Source organism: Anopheles coluzzii, chromosome X, assembly GCF_943734685.1.
Source record: "Anopheles coluzzii chromosome X, AcolN3, whole genome shotgun sequence".
Classification (NCBI taxonomy): domain Eukaryota; kingdom Metazoa; phylum Arthropoda; class Insecta; order Diptera; family Culicidae; genus Anopheles; species Anopheles coluzzii.
The window spans coordinates 26341113-26365135 of record NC_064669.1 but is presented as its reverse complement, the minus strand read 5'-3'; the positions used below and the strand labels follow the sequence as shown (position 1 = coordinate 26365135).

Genomic DNA, 24023 nt, shown 5'->3' with positions numbered 1-24023 from the left:
TAGTACACCGTTCTAGATGCGCAACTAGTTGAAGCAATGCATCCAAGTTGTGCAATCAGAGAAGAACACCATGCATTGTGGATTCATACGGATAGGATGAAAACTGTTCTAAACGTTTGCATTGCGTCGCGATTTGATATCAGATTTTTTTATTTGCTGCATTGATTTTATTTTTTATTTACAGAGCGCTGCTATGCTGAGTATTTTAGAACGATATAAATGGCATCAATTTTCTGTTGTTACATCACAAATTGCTGGTCATGATGATTTTGTTCAAGCTGTCCGTGAGCAAGTTGGTGCTATGGTAGGTATTATTGTTCAGGCATGCTTATGGACAGTGTATTTGAGAAATTAAATTATTAGATTTTTATTCAATTTTTACTTAAAAGATTAGAGATTTCTAGAATCTTGCCTATTAGTACAGACTGCAAAAAATGTAAAGACCTTTTTCTTGCGTTCTCGGTTAATGTTAATTTGATATTACCTTGTCAAATCTTTGTTGTAGTTAAAAGATCAAGAAAGTTATAACACTGTGATTTACTATACCATTTTAAAACTTTCCAACTACAATGTCAGCAGGTCAATTCTTTGTTTAAACATTGGGTGGCATCGCGAACGAAAGTCGACAAAATAACCGACGGTTAAAAAGACGCCAATTACTCTATTAAAGTGTTTTATCGTCAAATTAACAATCGTAATAGGCGAAGAGCGGTTTGTTTCCCAAATGAGAAGAGGTGTGTCGAGTGTGTGCATTTGTGTATTCATGAATGTGTATTCATGGATTTGCATACTTCAAACGAACAACATACCCGTCTTGGATTCAAGCCCCGTGTGGACCGTGCATCCCAACATAGTCCTTTCTTCAAACGGACTCTCCTACTCTCCCGCTGTGCAAATTCGAGCAATTTCCTGCGCAGGAAATTGGGTAGAATCTGCGAAGGCTAGCTCAGATTTTGGGCGGTTTCCCGCGCGGGACTTCAGAGAAACCTGTGCTTGGTAGAGCAGTTTTGACGCTCTGTCTGGTGGCGAAATGGCGGCGGAGCAAAAAATTAAAAAAATCGGTGCCCATTTTTTCCTCCTCTTCCTCTCCTTCCTACACCCTGCCTAGCCTTACTTACGCCTCAGCCCGTGCCTTCCGCCATCAGCTTATTGTGTGTTGTGAATACGTTGGTACACATAATTTTATTCGTGTTGTTCGTCGAGCGTTTATTCACCAAAAGAGAAAGAGATCCTGACATTCGCTACGCTCTGCACCTCCTGGCTTGCATCGCCCCGGTTGATATGCCTTGAAGCTTAGGTTTACATGTGGGGTAAAAGTAAGGCTCAGCCCTCTACGTTACATTGGAGAAGCGTTACATCCCTTAAAATATTCCCAAGCAGCATTTTTACTACAGTTTTGTCATCCAGGCGACCGACCTGTACCTGACGTGTACATTATTTGAATACAAAATGTTTTAATTTGCGATGAAAAAAAGTTAGTTGCTTAAAGATTAATCGATTTCTACGAGATTTAATTTTTAAATAACAAGTAAATAACAGGTTTAATATTTTTCATTGTTGCACTATGATTTATGAAAAATAGTCTTAAAGAAGGAAGTTCATAAACATCCCAAAAGCTTTCAATTGGAGTAACATTTCCTATGATTAGAAAATATAAAATATTAAAAATATCTATATATAAATTGTATATATGAAATATAATTATTACTTCTTCTATCAATGTTTCCGGCCATTTTGAATGAAAATTACTTTAGGTGCGAGGGCTCTATTTAAAAGTGAGGTTAATGAAGTTAAAAATACTTGTATGTATTTCATTATCCTGCTTTATCAATAGCTGGGAAAATCAATAAATAATCTTTTTTTTTATAAGTAACCCTTTTTTAAGTAAAAGATTGTTATGATTATAAAACTTGAAGTTGTTACAACCCTAATTGCTGTTAAAAATGATAGCCTAATAGTAATATTATAATTTATTTATACTCATGAATTATCAATGAGTTTTAACTTTATTAGCATTTGCTGTTCTTTTTTATGTTTTTATGTTGTAGGAAAGTGAGAGCAGGTGTATCATGTAAAAATAAATAATGGGCCCGATTATTAAACACAAACGGAAATGACACAAGACAAGTGCTTCAAGACAAACGGAAAATAGGTATGCATTTTGAAACCGTTCTTGTGACAGACAAGTTTCGTTAAATTTTTTCTTTCGTTAAAGCTGTGTCAAAGCCTTTGTCGATGTGTCAAAATGTTCAAAATCAAAACAAAAAAAAAACGTAGACAAGTTTATTTAAGACACGATCGTTTATCAAGCTAACAATCCTTGTTTAAAACATCGACATGATTTTCTCCCACTTCGTAAGTAACGATAGCAGCAGTGAAAAAAAAAACAACTATAGATCTGGCAAAACAAAGCCGACTGCTTCGAAGTTTTTCGACCCGTTACAGCTTTATAACCAAGCGTTAGTAAAGCATGCGGATGATTTGAGCAAACTGTGTTAGGCCGCGGGGCCACGGGGCTTTCTCAAGCTGAGAAAACGTTCTTAAGCACTCATTTAAGTTTCTCAAGCACTCAAAACTTGTTCTCAGACTCAAGCCCGTGGCCGTCGTCAGTTTTTCTCACTCTGAGAAACTGATATAGACACTCAAGCTTTATTTAGAGCTTTAAATAGAAAAACAGTTTTTAATCGCATATTTTTTTTAACGTTTTCAATTATAAACATTGAATACATTTTCCAAAGTGATTTCCGATAAACAAATAGCACAATTCTCCATATTTCAGTTAGCCGATCGCTGCATCGTCAACTTTCTCAAAGATTCTCAAAGATTCTCAAAACCGATTTTGTTCCGATTCGACAAACGCTGAGAACGAGGATTTCTCAAAAGCACTCATGAGAGCTTGAGAAAATGAGCGCTGAGAATCCTCATGGCCCCACGGCCTTATACATGATTCATTTCGTGGTTGTTTATTTCAAAATTAAGGCAAATTTTCGTGTGTCGAGGGAAATTTTTCGTTGACATTATGGCGAAGATCGAGCCCTCCGAGTACTTTTTTATTCCTAAAAGTGTATGCAGAATTAGATGTGATAATTGCATGTGCCTATGCTGTTGGTTGTTGAAGCAGTCACTCACTGAAGAAGTTGCTGGAATCCAATGCTGTTGAACGCAAACCGGGTGCGTGAGCCCTTCATCTTTCGACTACCATCGAAGAACAACAGAGGAAGCAAATAACAGCAGCTTCTTAACCCAAAACAGCAGCACGTTACCAGTATCTCCCGCTTATCGCCATTTGTATGGATATGGCAGTACACATATTTTTGTTCAAAATGATAAAGTTTGATTATTTCCGAAATAAAATATTTATATTTTGTCGTGAAAGCAACAGCAACAACTCTGTTGTTGTGTTTTGTCGGTCAAACAATCTGAGATTGGCGCCTTTCCGTGACAAATAGCTGACGGAAAGCAGTTTGACAATTTTGGATTTCCGTTTGTGTTTCATAATACATATCTTGGCAGCGTGCTTGTGAGTTTGTGTTTCGTCAAATTTTATTTTTCCAACACACAACACAAACGGATGTCATAATACAAATATTTCGATTTTGACAACTTGTCTTTACAATTTGTGTTTAATGATCGGCCCTAATATTAGGACATGATAATCTATTAATTTGCTTATCCACCGCGGTTGAAACAGGCGTTCAAAAATTTTGCTTGGGTTTGTGATAAACAGGCTTTACGCGTAACGCTAGCGTAACGTAGAGGGCAGAGCCTTACTTTTACCATTATATCTATGTGGTATATTACGAACACTGTTGTTTTCTTTATTTTTATAGTGACTTTGAGCCAATTGGCCTCATTCGCCTCTTTCAATCGGTTGAACATTTATATACTTAAAGTCTGACAATCGTTTTTGTAAGCCATTTGTGGCTTGCAAAATACTTTATACCGGGTAGCCTCGGTTTACTTAAAGCTATCTGTTGATTTTATTTTCTGTTACAATTTTGGTGTTGGTTAGAGTTGTTCATACAGATTAGTGATACGGAGGAATTTTAAAAGTTTACGCTGGCAATCGCTGTCTGGTGAGAGGATGGTGTCGATGCTGTGACCCAATTTGCGGGTGATGCGTTCCGCAGAATATCCTTGATATTCGGTTAAGATGTGACGGACGGTGATGTCGACGCCACAGAAACTGCATAGTGGTGGGCTTGATTTTTGTAATATGTGGGTGAGCCGGGTGTGTCCTATCCGGAGTCGTGATAGGATTCTCTGGTCTTGGTGTGATGGATGGTATTTCCATGGTGGTGTTGTGGTCAGGAAAGAGCGGCCGCTGCTAACCTAATAACCACTTCAGCTTTTGGCGATGATGGTTTTGCTAAGGCGAAATCACGGCGTGGAAGAGTGTTATGGCAGCTGGCCGGATTATTACATCCTGCGTTGGCTAGTCGGTCTGCTATTTCGTTTCCCTGAATAACTGTGTGGTCAGGAATCCAGCAGAAAGTGACTTGGTGTGAATTCGGTATATTGCAGAGTTGTTGGATGTTCGGGTCGCGGATAGTTCCAGTGCTTCAAGGACACTTGCATTGTCTGTGAAGATGAAGTTGGGTTTATTTCTACGTAGGCTTTCGTCAGCAGCAATAACCAGGGCTTTTGTTTCTGCGGAAAAAATTGAAGTATGGTTTGGTAGCCGGATGGCGGGATTTTCGATGCTGGAGTAGATTCCACAGCCAGAGGAAACGTTTTGTTCTGATCGGTCGGTGTAGATCAGATGAAGGTTATGGTATTTTTGATGAACTTCTTCTTCTTCTTCTTTGGCTCAACAACCGATGTCGGTCAAGGCCTGCCTGTACCCACTTGTGGGCTTTGGCTTTCAGTGACTAATTGATTCCCCCCCATAGCAGGATAGTCAGTCCTACGTATGGCGGCGCGGTCTATTTGGGGATTGAACCCATGACGGGCATGTTGTTAAGTCGTACGAGTTGACGACTGTACTACGAGACCGGCTCAAACCGGCTTGATGAACAAGTACAGCAAAATGACGGTTAGCAATGACGCTATTGCAACCAACCCGAAGCTGATGGGAAAAAAATATGTTAACCAATAGAATCCGTGATAGCTAGTCGATACCTTTCTCCTTCTCTATCCACTTTTATTGTTGCTCGGGAAATGGAAACATTGTTACCACAGATAGCATATCTGCAATCATTTTTGGTGATTTTAATGCCTTACATTCTAGGGGGGGGGGGGGGGGGGGACTTTTTTTCTGCCTATAACATCGAGGTCAATCATAACACCACAGCCACACGTACCTGTCCCACTAGTGGACGAGGTACTATTTTAGATTGTTTTGCTATATTTTTGTTCTATAGCTTCTAGTTTTTCTGTTTCCATTTATAACGATACCCATTTTAGTGATCATCAGTCACTTTTCGTTCAACTTAGTTTACTGAGTCATCAATTAATCCACAGCCCTCAAAAACGTCCCAGGTGGAAATATGAGGAGGCTGACTGGGAAAAATACAAAATAAAAATGACATACACACTACCCTTAGATGATCCTCCCTCCCTTTCACGCTTTGCAGAGACAATAACAAATGCAGCCTAAACTAGTATCCCTCTTACAAAGGGTACAGTTGGCAGAAAGCTCGTTTCCTGGTAGATCAAAACAGTTGCCCTTGCCATTAAAACTCGACGTAAAGCAATGAAGAGTCTCAAACAATTAAGAAAAACAAACAATACTTTTTTCTTTACTTTAATACCAAGAAACCAACCGGGAATTAAGAGAAGCCTTCAAATTTTGAAAAAATCTATAGTGGGGCAAATTAGTTGTTCCATTAACCTTTAAGACAACCACCAAAGTAATATTCCAGCAAGTTGCAATTTTATACGGTAAAAACCACAAATCAACTCCAATCATTTTAAAAACAGAAAACACCATTATTCCACCAAGAAAAATACCTTAAGATTTAGCTAGATACTTTTATGATACATCTGCAACACATAATTTTCCATCTCATTTTCTAACCCATAAATTCATCTCTGAGTCCAGACCCCTTCCACCCATTGACGCTTCCGACCAAAATTACAATAGCCTTTTTTCTTTTAATGAGCTTGATTGGGCTCTTAACAAATGCCGTGGCATGTCTTCAGGCCCGGACAACATTGGTTATCCAATGCTTCAAAATCTCCCTTATCGGTCTAAAACAGTCCTCCTTCAGATTTACAATAATATTTGGTCTTCTGGGAACATACCGGATGACTGGAAAACCTGTTTCATAATTCCCATTCCAAAACCCAATAAATCACCACATGCAATAGATAGCTACCGCCCCATTTCTCTCCTGAATTGCATTGGCAAACTCATGAAGAGAATAGTAAATAGAAGACTGACACAAGAATTAGAAGACCGGAACCTCCTTAGTACCAATCAACACGCCTTTAGAGGTGGGAAAGGACAGTAGATACATATTTTGCCGAATTTAATGAACTTTTAGAAACCCACTACCCCAAAGGCCACCACATTGACTATGCAATATTAGATTTATCAAAAGCTTTTGACAGAACCTGGCGACATATAATTCTTGAACAGCTCAATACGTGGGGTTTTGGAGGACGTATAATAACGTATAACAACGTTGACAGTTGACAGCTGACGACTGAGTGTGTTCTCACTGTGCGCCGCGTAAATTCGTGAATTATTTGGTTGTTTCGGCCTAATTTTCGTCAAACTGCCGTTTAGCTGTAACATAAGCTGTCTCTGGTAGTCCTGCCTTCAATTGTTCGCCACAACCTTTCCTGACTTTGCTGTATTCCTGCGTTTGTTCCTGAGTCCTATGGCATCTATCTGCAACGGCAACTAAAATGGAGGGAGTTTGTTGTGACTGCTCTGTGCCACTTGAATCGCTTGAATGTGGTATTATGTGCTCGTTCTGTGATGCTGTATATCACTCAGTGTGCACTAAATTACCTTTCACTGTGATCGAAGAGGTAAAACGGACGACATCTCTTCATTGGAGCTGTGTAGGGTGTTCGAATGCTCTTGGCAACCCACATAGTAAAGCAGTTAAAACAACGGGTATGCAGGTCGGCTTCCAGGCGGCTCTTACTGCTGCTGTCGAGGTGATGAAAGCTGCTTTAGTCTCGCCTGTGATGCACGAAACCCGTGAGGCCAGTTTTGCCGCGGCTCACCAAGCTCCTAGCGAACGGTTCAACGTACCGCCCCCAGATGCCCTCCCGATTGGAAAGCGTAGAAGGTTGTTCCGTGACGTTGTTGCATCCACGGAAGCCATTGTTGTTGTCAATGCTCCACTATACCCTGTAAATACAGACACCGACAATACTCACCAAAGAAATCGCCCTTCACTACCACCAATAATAACAGGAACCGATTCCACCACCACGTCGATCCCAACCGTGTCACAACTACCAAGAACAAACTATCTGTGGCTACATCTGTCTAAGTTAGCTAATACCGTCACCGTTGACCAGGTAGTGTCGATGGTAAAATCACAGTTGGACACCACGGACGTCATCGCTTTTAGTTTGCTGAAAGCGGGAACAACCATTAGCTCGGTTAGTTCTCTAACTTTTAAGGTTAGAATTATCGCGGCTCTTCGAGATAAAGCACTTACCACACGATCTTGATCGGTCGGGCTTGGTGTGCGTGAGTTTATCTCACTCCCGCAAAGGCCGTCTCACCATCGTCCTGAATTTACCAACACAAACACACCTATACCTGTTCGACATAGCCCGATGCACCCTGTACAATTATCACCCGATATGAATTGTACCTTAATATCGCCTGCTCCACCAAAAACAACTACAGCTACACCAAACACCGTTAAAATGCACCAAACCACTATTCAACACTTTTTTCTTAAGTAACTATCACACAACTGTTTCCTCAAAAGGCACTGTGCCACTGAATCCGACTAGTCACTTGTTTACACGAAATAACAACACGTCAACAACACGATCTCTCACCGATGACCATGCACCAACCTACACACACTTACCACTCAATGTCCGTTCCACGTCTATAACTGTATACTATCAGAACATGCGAGGTTAACGATCCAAAGCTGATGAGTTCCGTTTAACTGTATTAGAAGAGGACTATGATGTTGTGGTACTCACTGAGACTTGGCTCGATCCCAGCCTTCCCACAGCTCTCCTATTTGACGATGCGTACTGTGTCTATCAATGCGATAGAAATGCCGCAAACAGCTCTCTATCTCGAGGCGGTGGAGTGCTAATTGCGGTGGCTTCCGCTCTCCGCTCTCAAGCGCTTCCAGTGCTTGAGCAAACACTTGAATTCGCTTGCATCTGCATTCAGCTCCCGACGTACCGATTATACATTGCTGTGGCCTACCTTCCTCCCAACCACAGCACGGACGAAGGAAAAATAAATGCATTACTAGACACCGTCAACAGCATTTGCGACACACTAGGTCCAAACGACAGATTCGTGCTCGTGGGAGACTTTAACCAACCCGCTCTTTCCTGGTCGCCTGCGCAATCGAATCATGAAACCCCTTTTGTGGTTTTTGAACCTCATACTAGTTCAGTTCGTAGCGCCCAATTCGTCGATGGACTGCACCAGAATGCGCTTTACCAACTTAATAACAACACTAACTCTATGGGGCGCATTTTAGACCTTACATACGGAAATTGGTCAAGTGCAACAACTTCTTCGCTCATACGCGTCAGCGAGCACCCGCTGCTGCCAATAGACTGCTATCACCCACCGCTCGAATTTGATTTGGAAATCACAGCATCGTCTATGAATCACGCTACCACCGTTACGGAAATAAAGCTCAATTACGCACGTGCTGAACTAAACTCAAGAGACTGATCTGCTCCTTCAACCAATCCTTTGAATGCTCAAACTATGCATCCATTGACCATGCCACGAACGATTTCTCAGAGTTTATGCGGGCCGCATTGCGTGAATGTGCTCCTATTAAAAAGCCCCATCGCGGACCGCCGTGGGGTGACCGCACATTACATGCCCTAAAAAAAGCAAAGCGAGCCGCTTATGACTATTTGCGCGCTAGTCGATCCACACCGTGTCGGCTTTACTACAATGGTGTTCATGCACTTTATCGACGTTATAATAGAGTCTGCTATCGTAGATATATACGCCACACTGAACGAAGCTTGCGAAAATACCCTCGCCGCTTTTGGAGCTTTGCCGACAACATGCGCAAGTCAACTGGCCTCCCCGGGACTATTCGGTATAAGGATAATTGTGCACACTCGCCATTAAATATTTGTGAACTGTTCGCCACGCGCATCGAGGATAGCTTCATCTCTAACATCACACATCCGGAGGCTGTTGCTTCCGCACTCGTGAACACTCCGGCAGATGCAATTCATGTCACGCTACCTATCGTCACCGAGACCCTGGTTACCCAAAAAATCGAGTGTCTCAAGTCGTCATACTCCCAGCGATGGTATCCCAGCGACAGTTCTCAAGCGTTGTGCCGTATCGGTAGCTCCTGTTTTAACTAAGATTTTTAACGAATCTCTGCGCACAGGAACCTTTCCATCACTGTGGAAGGTCTCATGGCTAACACCCATCCACAAAAAGGGCAGCTACAACGAAGCAGTGAACTATCGAGGTATTACCTCTTTAGCTGCCTGCGCCAAAGTGTTCGAGCTCCTCATCTATGAACCATTAATAGCATCTGCCGACAAATACATCAGCACCAACCAACATGGATTCATGCCTAAGAGATCAACTACGACAAATCTGATGCAATTCGTTAGCGGCTGTTATAAGTCCATTGATGATGGTATGCAGGTTGATGCCATTTACAGGGACATTAAGGCGGCTTTTGACAGTGTGTCCCACAACATTCTTCTGGCAAAACTTGATAGACTTGGATTATCACCACCCCTGGTAAAGTGGATGAAATCGTATTGATGTGGTCGTTTATATGCAGTTAGAATGGGCTCCCACCAATCTAGATCTATCGGTGCCTCTTCCGGCGTACCCCAGGGCAGCAACCTGGGGCATCTGTTGTTTCTGCTCTACATAAACGACTTGTGCACGGCACTCCCGGATAATAGTTGCCTACTCTACGCAGATGATGCTAAAATCTATCGTGAAATCCGTGAGCCCGAGGACCATCTTCAACTTCAAGCCACTTTGACTGAATTTGTCTCCTGGTGCAAGCGTAACGCACTAAGCGTCTGCATCGATAAATGCGCCATAATCTCATTCAGCCGTTCAAGAGCTCCAGCGCTGTTTAATTATACGCTTGATGGTCAGAACCTCGAAAGAGTGAACTGTGTAAAGAATCTAGGAGTCCTCCTAGATGCTAAACTCTCCTTCGAAGAACAGATAGACCAAGTAGTCGCTAGTGGCAATCGTCTACTTGGCTTGGTCATAAACATGACGCGCGAGCTTCGTGATCCTATGTGTTTCAAGACACTGTACTGCGCACTTATCAGACCACTGCTGAAATATGCTAGCATTGGGGCCCTTTTCGTTGTAAGTTCGTAGGCTGAAATTTCAGCCTGTTAGCTGTTTTCATTGTATAGCAGTTTTCGAGCAACTATCTAAGTGGGTATAAGATACAGGTGGGCTTATCCCAAGGTGTATGAATTTAGAAGGCTGATTTTTATCGCTTCTGCTTCTGAATGAATATTTTAAGAGTGTTTTCTGAATTCGTCAAGCCTCCAAAAAGCTTAGTTGAACAAAAGTTTTCACCCATCATGTCAAAAAGTGATATTCAAATTTGGTTTTAAAAAACATACTATGAGACCACCTGGACTACATACACTTTGATTCTAGATTCCACCACGTGATCTCTTTAATGCACCTTGCGGTAAATGTAAACAACCCCGTGTTTTCAAGCAGGTACTCGAATCTAATTCTAGCTTTGATGCTAGAATAATCTAGACTGAAACTTGCAGGCTAGTTTTTTGTGTGGTTTTGTATGGAGTGTTTAAATGATTTCAGCCTCCAACTGTCAAACTCCATACAAAAAACTGACTAGAATCGTGAAGGGCCCCATTGTTTGGTGGCCAGCATCTAATCGGGCACTTGCGCTGCTAGAGTCCATCCAACGGAAGGCAACGCGCTTCGCCCTTCGTGATTGGTCGCGTCGTCTCGACTACAGAACTAGGTGTTTGCTGCTTGGGATCCCGCCTCTCGCCAAACGTGTTGAGCACACCAGACTGGCATTTATCACGGGAATCTTAAACGGAACCATCGACTGTCCCGAGCTACTTTCAAGGATTCACCTCTATGTTCCTGCCAGAATACTCCGTCGCCGACCAATGCTGGCAGTCGCTGAAACCCGAACAACATTTGGCTCTCGCAACCCCCTTCTTTGTATGTGCCGTCTTTTAAATTCAGCTGACGATATTTACGAGCCTGGAATGACGATAACGGAACTGACTTCGCTTTTAAGTGTTCGGAATGCGTTCAACAATAACAATATATAAATGTTCTGTTCGTTATCTAATGTGTATTGTAAACCAATTTTGACTCGAGAGAGCTTCATAGTCCATCGATTAATAAACTAAACTAAACTAAACTAAACTTAACCTTCAAAGCTCGCACATTTAAAGTTTTAATTGGAACTCAATCTTCCCAACCTTTCGGACTCTATAATGACGGACAAGATAGTAGCAGCTGCTGGACGAATAATGGAGAAAAACATCAAGGCCGATGCCCTTATCCAAAGGGCGAACGCCGATTACACAGCTTTGGGCTAGTTGCATTAGTCTCATTGACAACCGTCATTTTGCTGTACTTGTCCAGCAAAAATATCATAACTACCATCTAATCTACGTCGACGGAGCAGTACAAAACGGTTCCACTGGGTGTGGAATCTACTCCAGCATCGACAATAGCGCCGGCTATCAGACCATACTTCAATTTTTACCGCAGAAACAAAAGCCCTGGTTATTGCTGTTGACGAAGGCCTACGCAGAGACAAACCCAACGTGATTTTCACTGAAAGTTCAAGTATCCTTCAAGAATTTGAATCTGGAACCACCAGCGACCCGAACATCCAACAACTCTGCAATATACCGAATTCACACCAAGTCACATTCTGCTGGATTCCTGGTCACACAGTTATTCAGGGAAACGAAATAGTAGACCGACTAGCCAACGCAGGACGTAATAATCTGGCCAGCTGCCATAACACTCTTCCACGCCGTGATTTCATTCGCCTTAGCAAAACCATAATCGCCAATAGCTGGAATTTTTACAGTATACAGAATAAATGTATACAGTTTTACAGTATACATTTATTGTTTACAAAAGAAGATTATGAGAAGAAAGTTTTGTTTTCTACAAATAACCGAAAAATCTCCGTTTTTAACCGTTTTTAATGTTAAGGTTACAAGCTAAAATTAAAAAAAATAACAATTACAAATTCATTATTGGTAGATAAGTTTTTCTGGGTAGAGATAATACTTTGTATAATTTTCAATTGATAACTTTTACAATTTCTTTGTTTGACTACCCTACTAATATTTTTATTTTGTACTTCTGTTTTCCAGGATCATTTCAAATTTACAATACTCAATTCTATAATTGTTACACGGCCTAGTGATCTCCTAGAGCTGGTGAATAGTGAGGCTCGTGTGATGCTGCTATATTGTACAAAAAGTGAAGCTATTGAAATTTTACATGCCGCAGAGGAGCTACAAATAACTGGTGAAAACTACGTATGGGTTGTTACTCAAAGTGTAATAGAAAATACTCAAACACATCCTCAGTTCCCAATAGGTATGTTAGGTGTTCACTTTGACACGTCATCTGGAGCTTTAGTCAATGAAATTGCGACTGCTATTCGGGTATATGCGTATGGTGTTGAATATTACTTAAATGACGTCAAAAATACTGGTCGAAGATTGGATACTCATCAACTGTCTTGCGAAGATCAAGGCCGAGGTCGGTGGGACAGTGGTGAAGTATTTTTTAAATATCTGCGAAATGTATCGCTTGAGAGTGAATCAAATAAACCTAATATAGAATTCACCGCTGACGGTGATTTAAAGTCCGCTGAACTGAAGATCATGAACTTACGACCAAGTGTAAATAGTAAAGGCTTAGTTTGGGAAGAAATTGGAATTTGGAAATCATGGCAACAACAAAAACTTGATATTCGAGATATTGCATGGCCAGGAAACTCACATACTCCGCCTCAAGGAGTTCCAGAAAAATTTCATCTAAAGATTACGTTTTTGGAGGAGGCACCCTACATCAATTTATCTCCAGCTGACCCAGTTAGCGGTAAGTGCTTAATGGACCGAGGCGTTCTCTGTAGAGTAGCAGCAGATCATGAAATGACTGACATAGATATGGGTCAGGCTCATAAGAATGGATCTTTTTACCAGTGCTGCAGTGGATTTTGTATAGATCTACTGGAGAAATTTGCAGAAGAGTTAGGGTTCACCTACGAACTCGTGCGCGTTGAGGATGGAAAATGGGGAACATTAGAAAATGGTAAGTGGAATGGATTGATCCATGAACTGGTAAATCGTAAAACAGACATGGTGTTAACCTCGTTAATGATAAATGCAGAACGCGAAGCAGTTGTGGACTTCAGTGAACCTTTTATGGAAACTGGTATTGCTATTGTTGTAGCTAAGCGAACTGGTATAATTTCACCAACAGCCTTTTTAGAGCCTTTCGATACAGCCTCTTGGATGTTAGTTGGAATATTTGCCATTCAGGCTGCGACATTTATGATTTTTCTTTTTGAATGGCTGTCGCCAAGCGGGTATGATATGAAGACTGTTTTGCAAAATGGTCAAACTACTCCATATCGGTTTTCTTTGTTTCGGACTTATTGGCTGGTATGGGCTGTTCTCTTTCAGGCTGCTGTACACGTTGATTCACCTCGAGGATTTACTTCTCGTTTCATGACTAATGTTTGGGCGATGTTTGCAGTCGTATTTCTCGCTATCTATACAGCCAATTTGGCTGCGTTCATGATTACACGGGAAGAGTTTCATGAGTTCACAGGACTAGATGATTCGCGATTATCTCACCCATTTTCACATAAACCTACGATTAAATTTGGTACAATCCCATGGAGTCATACTGACTCCACAATTTCAAAATATTTCAAAGAAATGCACTATTATATGAAGCAATATAATCGTTCGAGCGTGGCTGATGGAGTAACCGCTGTGCTCAGTGGTCAGCTAGACGCATTTATTTATGACGGAACAGTTCTTGATTATTTAGTACAACAAGATGAGGATTGCAGATTGCTCACTGTTGGTCAATGGTATGCCATGACAGGATATGGTTTAGCTTTTAGCAGAAACTCAAAGTACGTAGGAATGTTTAACAAACGACTTTTGGAATTCAGAGCAAATGGTGATCTAGAACGTCTTCGACGTTTCTGGATGACTGGCACATGTCGACCAGGGAAACAGGAACATAAATCATCAGATCCTCTTGCACTTGAACAGTTTCTTTCTGCATTTCTGTTACTAATGGCTGGTATTTTACTTGCTGCACTGCTTTTGCTATTAGAGCATCTGTATTTCAAATATTTCCGTAAACGATTAGCTAAAAAAGATCGAGGAGGTTGTTGCGCGCTCATATCGCTCAGCATGGGTAAATCCCTCACATTTCGTGGTGCAGTGTATGAAGCGACTGAAATCCTGCGTCGTCACAGATGTAATGATCCGATATGTGATACACATCTTTGGAAAGTAAAACATGAGCTTGATATGAGCCGGTTGAGGAATCAACATCTTGAAAAAACGATGCAGATACATGGTATAAAGCCTCCACAGCCTAAACTAGGCTCAACGAATAAAATAATTCGTATTGCTGGAACGACGGGAGCACGTGACCTGATTGATGACGGTTACCAACAGCCTAATTTGTTCGGAAATTTAAGCATTGGGGGAAGTTCACAGGATTTATATCGTTGGTCTTATAAAACTGAAATTGCAGAAATGGAGACTGTGCTGTAAACTTGAATAAATCATGTAATATTTTAATACTGGCCAATAACAAATTGTTCAACGTTTACAAAAAATGTATGGTAACATGATCCAAAATGCGATTCTTAAAACATGGATAAAACATTACGGACAAAAAGTACTTCAAAAACAAAAATAAGAGCGAAGAAAATCTGTTGCATAAACATAAAAAGATAATTCATACATTTAGAAATTTTTTTAATATTCCAACACATTGAACTCATAAAATTAATGTATTTAGTAGTAATGATAATGAGAACAATACAAGATACATAACACATGGAAAATTAAACTTGATGAAAATTTGGGCAATAAAATAATCAGAGTAACGCAAAAAACTTTTTTCAATTCAATATTAGACATGCAATTGGACTATCACAAAATTAATCTGTAACAAGTCCTCAGGTAACTCAGGTAAGACGCTGCAAATGATATTTGTTGCAAATGACACAAAGTGCAAATGACGCAAAGAATGAAATGATCATTCATCGGTAAGCCATTAGTCCTTTACTTATTAATTTTTTAAAACTTTCTTCAGAATATTGCCCTCGTACGCATTTTTCAATTTAAATTTAAATCTAACTATCTTAATCTCTATTTAGAAATTGATTAGAGGAGTCTTAATTTAAAAATAACTGCATAGGCTTAATTTTTATTTTATTTGCATAGTATATGTCATCTCTCTCTTTCTCTCTCTCTTTCTCTCTCTTTCTCTCTATCTCTCTCGCACTTCGTCTCTCTCTTTTTTTCTCTTTTTCAATCTCTCTCTCTCTCGCTCTCTCTTTTTTCTCTCTCTCGCTCTCTCTCTTTTTTTTTCTCTCTCTCTTTCTCTCTCCCTCTCTCCCCTTCCCTCTTTTACGAGTTGGCCTCCTTACGATACAGTATATGACAAGGCCCGATCCACAACAATTCTCCACGATGCTCGGTCCCTGGCTGCAACCTCCTGTTAAATCTTCTCGTAGCAGCTGAAGAGTGCGGACGTGTTCTATCAAGCGCTCCTCGACTGACTCGTATTTTATACCCCCGTGATCAATGCAGTGCAGAATTACCTGTGCCCAAACAGTGCAGTGCTGGAAAGTGTTGTTCGTGTTTGGTGTTTCAGGGGTTTTGTGATGTAGTGTAGTGCGTGTGGGAAAAAACAAACTTAGACATCCCTTTACGTCGTTCGTTGTTTTCACAACGAGACGTTAAAGTAAAAATTTAACATTTTTAAGAACAATCCTAAGGCACTTTACGTTGTTCGCTTTTCTCAAAGCGCTACATAAAGTGATATGGCCCAAGGTTGTGGCCTGTTTTGTGTGTGCAGTTAGTGGAAGTTTCTATGAAGTGAGTGTTTAAAGTCATTAATCTGGTGGACTCTCATAAGACATTTGTGTTCAAAAAAGAAGTGGTGTGGTAGTGAGCTTCTAACGATAGCGATCGTTAGATAAGTATTGGTGCTGTGTCATCGAACACAGCATCCGAGAGTGCGATGAGCACAGAATAAAGAGAGCACTTGATAGTTATCAACCGAGCAAACCACACGTGTTATTATTGAGTACCACAAACTGGCGACGAGGATTGGGAGAAGAAAAAAAAAGGGAGTTCAGTGCAAACGAGTTCAAATGCGGTGAGATAAAGCACACACAGGACACATGGTGTAAAAGTGATCGCGTATGAGCGTATAAGCGAGGTGTGGAAAAAAGGGCTCATCGCATTTGTTAGCAGAACAATAGAAGAAAAAAAACTGCTCTGTTCTGATTTATAAGCAGAACAATAGAAGAAAAAATAGAAAAAAACTGCGTCTAGTAAGCAAAGTGGAAAAATTGCGTCTTGGAAGCAGCGGAAAAAACTGCGTCTAGTAAGCAGCGTGAAAAAAAACTGCGTCTAGTAAGCAGCAAAAAAAAAAAAAAAAAAATTCAGGTAGAAAGAAAAAAAAAGAACATTGGAAAAAAACTAAGCTTCCGAACAAAAGGCATAGGCAGAAAAGAGCATCTGATAGTGTGCGTGCCAGAATCACGGCTAGAGAGCGATGATCAAGCTGCGTCGAGATAGCAGCGGTAGTGTGAGTAAGCTTGTGACGGGGGTAGATAACAAGAAGAGAGAGAGAGAGGAATGGGTGATACGAATCTATTCGCAAAATTACCGCCGCTCGGCATAGCGGGCGTATCATTGATTGATAGGAGAAAGGTATGGGTAACCTGGAAGCGAGGATTTGAAATTTGCCTTCGCGCGGCAAAGATCAGCGATGGGACGGAGAAAAAAGATCTTTTGTTAGCGTGTGGCTCATTTGAGCTACAGGAAATTTTTTTAGAATTCCTGATGCCGATGTGGGTGAAAATGTGGAACAAGGAATCGATCCTTACGCGGTTGCAATTGAGAAATTGGATGAATATTTGCCCCTCAACGACACGAGGCACATGAAAGATTCCTTTTTGGGATATGAAACCTGAACCAGAAGAATCCATTGATAAATTTTTGATTCGTGTCCAAGCACATGGATCTAAATGCAATTTTGGAAAAACGGCATTGGAAAGCTCAGGAATCGCGGTGGTAGATAAAATGCTACAGTTCGTACCGAACCAATTAAGGGTTAGATTGCTTCAAGAAAAAGATCTTTCGATAGAAGAGTTAGTACGACAAGTCAATTCCTATGAAGCCTCTCGTTCCGCAAACGATCAAATCAGTGGTAACTCTAATAACACTCGTCCGGCGAATAACCAAGCATCAGATAATATAAACTATATAGTATCACCTTGCGGATGCTGTGGATTGTCGCATAACCGAAGAACCTGTCCAGCACGAGACAAGACGTGTGCGAAGTGTGGGAAACGTGGCCATTTTGCAGGAGTGTGTCGCTCTACTTCATTTGCGGCAAAAAGTGAGCATTTCAATCAGAATACATTTAAAAGATCGCATGGCAACACTGAGTCATTAAATACGGGACCGGCTACAAAAAGGAAGTTTTCTCGACAAATTCAAAGAATACACGCTTTGGAATACGAAGAGGAGGAAACTAATACTGAGCTGGTTGAGATGGTTTCATCGGGAAATGATTCGGATGGGTTAATTTGGACAAAAGTAGGAGGAATTTTAATTGAGATGCAAATAGATTCAGGAGTAAAATCCAATATCATTGATGATAAGACATGGGAATCGATGAAAAATAATGGCATCAAAACCATCGGAGAAATAAGAGCTTCGGATCGCAAGTTTAAAGCATATGCTCAAACAAATTGCTTAAAAGTAATTGTAATGTTTGACGCACAAATAGCCATATCAGATGGAGATAAAGAACTAAAAACCGTTTCTCGGTTTTATGTCGTTGAAAATGGACCGCAACCCCTTCTGGGCAAAGATACGGCAAAACAGTTGGGAGTATTGGTTGTAGGATTACCGAGTCAGCGTGAGTTGATTCATAGTGTAGACAGTTGCCGGCAATTTCCTTACATCAAGGGAGTTAAAATAAATATCCCTATAGACAGGACGGTGAGGCCTGTAGCACAGCGATTAAGACGGCTACCTTTACCGACATTAGAAAAGGTGGATAAAAAACTCGAAGAGTTATTAGACAAGGATGTTATTGAAAGAGTTACCGAGCCAAGCCAATGGGTCTCTCCGATGGTCATAGTCGTCAAAGATAGTGGCGACATACGGTTGTGCATTGACATGCGACAACTAAATAAAGCAATTCTACGCGAATCACACCCATTGCCGACAATCGAAGAAATACGATGGAAGATGAATGGGAAAAAGTTTTTTCTCGCGGTTGGATGTCAAAGATGCTTTCCACCAACTTCTGCTTGATGACGAGAGCAAGCCATTGACCACATTTATTACTCATAGCGGTCTTTTTAGATATAAAAGGTTACTATTCGGAATATCCTGTGCCCCAGAAAAATTTCAAAAGATCATGGAGCAAATTCTGGCGAATTGTAGTAACACTACAAATTTTATTGATGATATTATCGTTACGGGGAGCACTGAACAAGAGCATGATAAGGCACTCGAGAAAGTGTTGAATAGGCTAAAGGAATTTGGTATTTTACTAAACCAGTCAAAATGCGAATTCAAGTTAAAAGAAATAGAGTTTGTCGGACAAAAGTTTAACGAAAATGGAATGAGTCCATCTCTGAGTAAAATTGAAGCTATAAAAACTTTTCGGCGGCCAAAGAATGGCGAGGAAGTGCGCAGTTTTTTAGGGCTTGTCACTTACATCGGTAGCTTCATTCCAGATTTAGCTACAGTATCATTTCCACTCCGCGAGCTCACTAAGCAAAACGTACCATTCACATGGGGAAATGATCAAGAAAAGGCATTTAATGAACTTATCTGATCGGTAGCAAATATTGAAACTCGATATAAAACTCGCTCATTTCGATCCTCGGTATAAAACCAGAGTTATAGCAGATGCCTCTCCGGTCGGATTAGGAGCAGTTTTAATACAATTCCACGAAGGTCAACCTAAAGTAATTGCGTATGCTAGCAAAAGCCTTACGAATACAGAGTGTCGGTATGCACAGACGGAAAAGGAAGCATTGGCATTAGTATGGGCAGTAGAACGATTCCAAATTTATTTATTCGGTATAAGGTTTGAATTGGAAACTGACCATAAACCACTCGAATCGATATTTGCACCTAATTCATCACCATGCTTACGAATTGAGCGATGGGTTTTACGACTCCAAGCCTTTAGTTACGACATAGTGTACCGTAAAGGAAAAACAAATATTGCTGATCCGTTGTCTCGACTATCATGCCCCACAGAAATCAAAGAATTTGATCCGGACTCTGATATCTACATTCGCAATATAATAGAGCATACGGCAGTCGATGTAGACGAAGTAGAAAAGGCTTCCGCGGATGACGAAGAAGTGCAAGCGTTAAGAGAGTCAGTGTGGAGTGGGAGATGGAATTATTCTAACGCTGTCTTAAAACCATACCATCTATTCCGGTTGGAATTAGGTACAGTAGGGGACATCGTCATTCGAGGAAGTAAATTGATAATTCCAAAACAATTGAGACAAAGATTACTCGAAGTCAGCCACGAAGGGCATCCGGGAAGGACTAAAATGCAGCAAAGACTGCGAACCACCTGTTGGTGGCCTGGTATAGACGAATCAATTATCCGTATGGTCGACAGCTGTACGGAATGTCGGTTGGTAAGTCAGCCGGACCGTCCAGAACCAATGACGAGGAGACCGTTACCAATCAAGCCGTGGGTTGACGTAGCGATAGACTTTTTAGGTCCACTACCGTCAGGGGACTATCTGTTGGTAATAATAGATTATTTCAGTAGATATAAAGAGATTGAGATAATGAGAAAAATCACGGCTAGCGAGACAGCTGAACGGTTGGAGAAAATCTTCATAAGGTTAGGATACCCGAGGACAATTGCATTGGCCAACGGAAGGCAATTTGTTAGCACGCATTTCGAAAATTACTGTTCAACAAAAGGAATAGTTCTCAACAAAACTACTCCATACTGGCCTCAGGAGAACGGTTTAGTTGAACGGCAGAATAGATCGTTGGTGAAACGTTTGAAAATTAGTCAGGCGGAGAATAGTGACTGGAAAACCGATTTGGGGAAGTACCTTTTAATGTACTATATCACACCTCATAGTACCACAGGCAAGACACCGACCGAACTAATGTTTGGACGGACAATTCGAACTAAAATTCCCTCCTTGCAAGATATTTGCACGAGCCCTGCAGTGGATTCGTCAGACTTTAGAGATCGAGATCAAAGGAAGAAGGAGGAAGGGAAACTAGTGGAAGATCAACGGAGGAGAGCTAAGTGTTCAAACATTGAACTTGGTGACAGAGTTCTTGTGAAAAATAGTATTCCTACAAATAAACTCAGTACTAATTTCAACCCGACCGTGATGACGGTAATAGATAAGAGTGGTTCAAGGGTTACCGTGGAAGACACCGAATCAGGAAAAGTCTATGATAGGAATTCAGGACACATGAAAAAGATAAACTGCCCAAGTCACACAAAGGAGCAAGAACGCACTCATGAATCTGTGTTTCAGGAAACCCCACTTAAGAAATCTAGACCACATCGAGCACTAAAACGTCCAAGCAGATATTTGGATTAATTATCTATGTGGGAGTATTGCATACAGAAAACAAATGAACTCAAGAGGAAAAGAAGTGAACTTTTGCACATTAAGACAATTCAGTTATCTAACACAAGGGGAGATGTGGCAGTGAGCTTCTAACGATAGCGATCGTTAGATAAGTATTGGTGCTGTGTCATCGAACACAGCATCCGAGAGTGCGATGAGCACAGAATAAAGAGAGCACTTGATAGTTATCAACCGAGCAAACCACACGTGTTATTATTGAGTACCACAAGTGGTATTGTGGTGCAGTGGACATTGAGGAAAAATTGTTACAGTGACGTTTTTCAAGTGCCAGTGCTGAGAGGGCCGACGATATGTCGGACACTCATCCTGCCGGGAGGGCTCATCCCCCTCCCGGCACGAGTTCCCGGGCTAGGACATACCTGGAATGGTTTAACGGCGAGGATGGAGAGATAATGTATCTGGTTCTGACCACCGAAGAAGGATTTTGCATCGTGGTTAAAAGTCTACAACAACATGTTGGACGACCGGTAGAAGGTAACCTGATTAACAATAATTCTAAGTACCTCTTGAAAACCCGATCATTGTCCCACTACATAAAGCTACAAACACTAACTAAACTTATTAACGGAACACCTATCACCATCAAACCCCACACTACTCTTAATACCGTCCAATGCGTAATTTTCTTTACCGCCCTTAAACATATGAAGGATGAAGTTAGTTCTAGCAAATTTAAAAGACCAACAAGTTACTGAAGTGCGTCGTTTTACTCGTAAAGTTAAAAGTGAAATAATACCAACCAATTCTTTCCTCCTCCGTATTGGTGCAACACGAGTCCCCTCTGTTATCTGCCTTGACCCACTCCAAGTGATTCGCCGTACATATTATCCCAAACCCATGCTTTGTCTTAATTGTGCTCATTATGGTCATACCAAGCTGAGATGCAAAACCTCACAAGTTTGCCACAATTGTGGTATCCCTGCCCATGTTGAATGCACTGTTCCACTGAAATGTGTTGATTGCAAAGGCAACCACAATTCGTTTGACAAATCCTGCCCATTTTATCTCAAGGAACAGGAAGTCATTAAATATAAAATTGATTACAACGTGTCTTTCTTTGAAGCACGGAAATACATAGATTCCCAACTACATAAACAGAGCACAGTTCAATAAAGGCTCACTCTCGCTTAAGTTGTGTCCCCCAATCCACAAACTAACGTTGCCCCTTCCACTAAACCCAATTCTAGAGACGAAGAAATTGCCAATCTTAAAAAAACTAAATGAAGAACTTTTGAAAAAACTTACTCTACCTGTTGCCACCCCTAACCCAAAAGACGAAATTATTGCCCTACTTAAACAAGAAAATGCTTATTAGGAAAATTGATCTACTAACAGAAACTAACGAAAACCACTGATAAAGTTGAAACAATGCACCAATCCAAAGAGTCTGACTCTTCTTGCTCCTCGTCCCTTCTGGACGGAAGCAAAGCGACCTCTTCGAAGGTGTTTAAAAAACAAGCCCTCTCAAAGGGCTGCTCTTCCTCCGTGGAAGAAACCTCCCTCCCTCCCAAAAAAACCCTTCACAAAACCTCCCATCCCCCTTCTCCCATCCCTATCGCTTCCTCTTCCAATCTCCTGAACTCCAAGGGAGAGGAGCCCCTTCTCTCACCTGATAATGCTCCAATTATCGAGGTGAGCAGATCAGAGAGGAGAAAAGCTTCTTAAACACAATGAACACATACACCACACCTTCTTTTGTATCAACTCCAAACATTCATTCTACAAATTCTCATCATCCGTTAAATAACAAAACACCTTTGTTTGCCATGTCCTGGAATATCAGGAGCATGAGCCGTAACTCTGATGAGCTAAAACTTCTAATTACCCGCCACAACCAAACAAAAGTCGCTTTACCACAAATAATGACCATACCAAATCTAAACAGTTCCCCATTCAATAACTATAATTGGCTTTTTTCAAAACACCAACCAACATGCATCACTCCGTTGGCATAGGCATACAAAAACACATACCCTCTAATCCTATTAATATTTTTACCAACATACCCGCAATAGCCGTTAAAATATCTTCACTAATAGAATCCACAATTGGGGTCCTTTCCGTTTTAAGTTCGTAGCCTGTAAGCTGTTTGCATTGTATAGCAGTTTTCGAGCAGCTATCTAAGTGGGTATAAGATACAGGTGGGCTTATCCCAAGGTGTATGACTTTACAAATCTGATTTTATCGCTTCTTTTTCTGAATGAAGATTTTAAGAGTGTTTTGAATGTTTGTGAAACCTTCATAAAACTGGTTTGAACAAAAGTTTTCACCCATCCTGTCAAAAAGTGATATTCAAATTTGGTTATAACAAACATGCTATCAGACCATCTGGACTACATACACTTTGATTCTAGATTCCATCACGTGATCTTTTCAATGCAGCTTGGAGTAAATGTAAACAACACCGTTTTTTCGAGCAGGTACTCGAATCTCATTCTAGCTTAGAGGCTAAAATAATCTAGACTGAAAATAGCAGGCTAGTTTTTTGTGTGGTTTTGTATAGATTGTTTACATGATTTCAGCTCCTAACTGTCAAACTCCATACAAAAAAACTAACTAGATTCGTGAAGGGCCCCATTGTCAGTTTGTACCTTCCCCTTTCTCTATCTCCTTCTATTGAGGCTCAGGAGATGGAAACTGAGTTACCACAGTTACCGTCGCCTGCAATAATACTTGACGACTTCAATGCCCAACATTCTACCTGTGGTAATCCTGGCTCTAATTCTTCTTCTTTGGCTCAACAACCGTTGTCGGTCAAGGCCTGCCTGTACCACTTGTGGGCTTGGCTTTCAGTGACTAACTGATTTCTTCCCATAGCAGGATAGTCAGTCCTACGTATGGCGGCACGGTCCATTTAAGGATTGAACCCATGACGGGCATGTTGTTAAGTCGTACGAGTTGACGACTGTACTGCTACGAGAACTG

At 41.0% G+C, this 24023-nt stretch overlaps 1 protein-coding gene across 2 annotated transcripts in view; it reads left to right on the top strand.

Moving 5' to 3' along the window:
- LOC120960959 (glutamate receptor ionotropic, NMDA 2B) overlaps positions 1 to 15319 on the top strand; it is a 155082-nt gene extending 139763 nt beyond the window's left edge. For both annotated transcript variants that reach the window (XM_040384462.2, XM_040384460.2), the window contains 2 exons: positions 185 to 304; positions 12520 to 15319. In XM_040384462.2, the coding sequence (XP_040240396.1) occupies positions 185 to 304; positions 12520 to 14958 (2559 nt within the window). In that variant the 3' untranslated portion in view covers positions 14959 to 15319. The remainder of the gene's footprint in view (positions 1 to 184; positions 305 to 12519) is intronic.
- Positions 15320 to 24023: the final 8704 nt, after the last annotated feature.